Source organism: Berghia stephanieae, chromosome 7 (assembly GCF_034508935.2).
Source record: "Berghia stephanieae isolate SIO BIC M18660-M18661 chromosome 7, UCSD_Bste_1.3, whole genome shotgun sequence".
Lineage (NCBI taxonomy): Eukaryota > Metazoa > Mollusca > Gastropoda > Nudibranchia > Aeolidiidae > Berghia > Berghia stephanieae.
In genome coordinates, this window is record NC_088366.1 from 6,395,146 (window position 1) to 6,397,645 (window position 2,500).

Here is a 2,500-nt window from a genome sequence, read left to right on the forward strand (position 1 = left end):
AGGGGGGGGGGGTACTTGGGTGGAAGCGAACCCTCCGACAGAGTTCCTGAGCGTATTGATCCAGGCCATCATCTGGTCACGCTGGTCCTTGATGAAGGAGTCACTGGGCATCAGGGCCATCAGAGCGTACGCCGTGGACTGGATGGCATACGCTTCGTTCATCAGCTCCTGGCGGGGTTGGTTGTACCAGGCGTTCTTGTCGAACTTCCTGGGGTTCGGGTACACGATGCCATCCGCGAAGTACGCTGGAAGAGAAAAGTATCAATGTTTTATGCGAATTTTTCTGCTCTTTAGTTGTGTTATGTCCGATTGATGGCATGGGTTAAGATAATATACTCACCAATTCTGCCAGCCAGATCAAAAATGCCCAAAAGGAAAACGGAACCTTAAACGGGTTATTGCGCGGCCATCGTTAGCTTATAGCCTGACACTGACCAAAAGATGACGTCAAAAGATAAGTCCTTGGTCACAAAAGAAAACAAATCTTGAGTTGTATTCAATAGGTCAACCAATGGAATCACTTGTTTCCTTGAGCTCTACTAACGACAACTCACCAGACGCAATACAAACCTTAAAAATGATGTCAAACTATAAGTCTTAAAGGGTTCTCGTGACAGGCAAAAGTTAACGATGGCTACGGATAAAGTCGGTTAGAGGGAGTTAAGTGAGAACTAATCACACAATTAGATCTAAAAATAATAATAAATAGCTGAGTGAAGTCAACTTCATCCTATAGATAGAATGAAGTTGGCGTCACTCGGGTCTTTGTTATTGTTTTTTGCCATCCGCGTTTATGAGTAATTCTTACTTAACTCTATGAACCAGACTATAAACGTTTTAGGTTACACATAGTTTTATGTGTTGGTCCGTTAAATTTCCGGATGGCAATGTTGTGAGCTTTTTAGCCAAGCGCATACTATCTATACAGTGATTACTATTAGGAGGACAACTTACATCGAAACAATAAAGGCTCAATGATTAATAGATACTGAGCGCTTGGCTAAGAAACTCACAACATTGCCGCCCGGAAGTATGACGGACCAACACACAAAACTATGAAAACTTGAACGTTTATAGTCTGGGTAAAACAGTTTAGTGAGAATTACTCATTAACAGGGATGGCAAAAAAAAGTAACAAAGGCTTGAGTGACGTCATCTTCGTTCTATCGATAGATTTTTGACTATTGATAGAACGAAATTGACGTCACTCAGTTCTTTCTTATTGTTCTAGCCTGCCATTTTTATCGAGTAGTTCTCACTCTCATATATATATATATATATATATATATATATATATATATATATATATATATATAAATGTGTGTGTGTGTGTGTGTGTGTGTGTGTCTTTTTATAAGCGCTTCCGAGTACTTTCGGTGGAAAAGGGCGCTATAAAAATGACGCATTATTATTATTATTATTATTATTATTACTATTATTATTATTATTATTATTATTATTATTATTATCATTATTATTATTATTATTATTATTATTATTATTATTATTATTATTATTATTATTATTATTATTATTATTATTATTATTATAGCCTTACTTCCATTCCTCTGTAATGTCAAGAGTTTATTGGTGAAGACTCCAGAGCTGACCTCCGTGAGAGACAAGGCGTAGGTGGAAATGGCCATGAAGAACACCTCGTCTGACTTGATGGAGTGGAACTGGCGCGACAGATACCTGGCAGCTCTTCTCTTGGTAGTCTCCAGACATCGCATGTTCTGGAAAATTCAATTACGGTTTGGGTATTTTTATTTTTTTATTATTGTTTTTTATTTTTTTTTTTTTTTTGGTTTCCTTTTTTGTTTTGTTTTGTTTTGTTGTTGCTGTTGGGTTTTTTTTTTGGTTTTTTTTTTTTTTTTTTTTTTTGGGGGGGGGGGTGGGTTTTTTTGGATTGTTTGTTTGTTTGTTGTTGTTTTTTTTGGTGGGGGGGGGGGGTTGTTAAATGGACTTTTTAATACCTTTTTTTAATTAATTACTCCTTTTCGCGCGTCGTTATGAGATGTCGGCGCCTTGGTATTAATTATAATGATAATATATGGTTTTTATATAGCGCCTTACCCCGTATATCAACAAGCTCAAAGCGCTTAACAATAACGTGGCTACTTTCACTCAAACATACAACCACTCAAACATGCATTATGAAGCAAAGCAATATAATTCCACATAGCTGCATATTAAAAAGAAACGTTTTAAGTTGATTTAAAAAAAAAAGAATTCTGCATCATTACTGTCTCTGATATATCTTGGAAGGGAGTTCCAGATAAGGGGTGCAGAATATTCAACCGCATGCTCGCCAATTTTGCGAGTCATTTTTGTCTTCACAGGCATATGTGATTATCAGACTTTGATCTAGGATTTCCTGGATGGGACGTAGAATTGAAGTATTTAAATGTATCCAGGACAATCAGAGTGCAGTGATTTAAAAACAATAGGACAGATTGAGCTTTTTAAAAAAAATATTGAGCTTTATAAAGCGCAATAT

At 36.5% G+C, this 2,500-nt stretch overlaps 1 protein-coding gene across 1 annotated transcript in view; it reads right to left on the reverse strand.

Moving 5' to 3' along the window:
- Positions 1-2,500, reverse strand: part of LOC144976420 (CD109 antigen-like) — a 61,947-nt gene that overhangs the window by 14,372 nt on the left and 45,075 nt on the right. Inside the window, exons 28-29 of the mRNA XM_078920709.1 lie at positions 1,559-1,736; positions 16-245 (exon numbers count right to left, since the gene is read on the reverse strand). Of these exons, the coding sequence (XP_078776835.1) occupies positions 16-245; positions 1,559-1,736 (408 nt within the window). The remainder of the gene's footprint in view (positions 1-15; positions 246-1,558; positions 1,737-2,500) is intronic.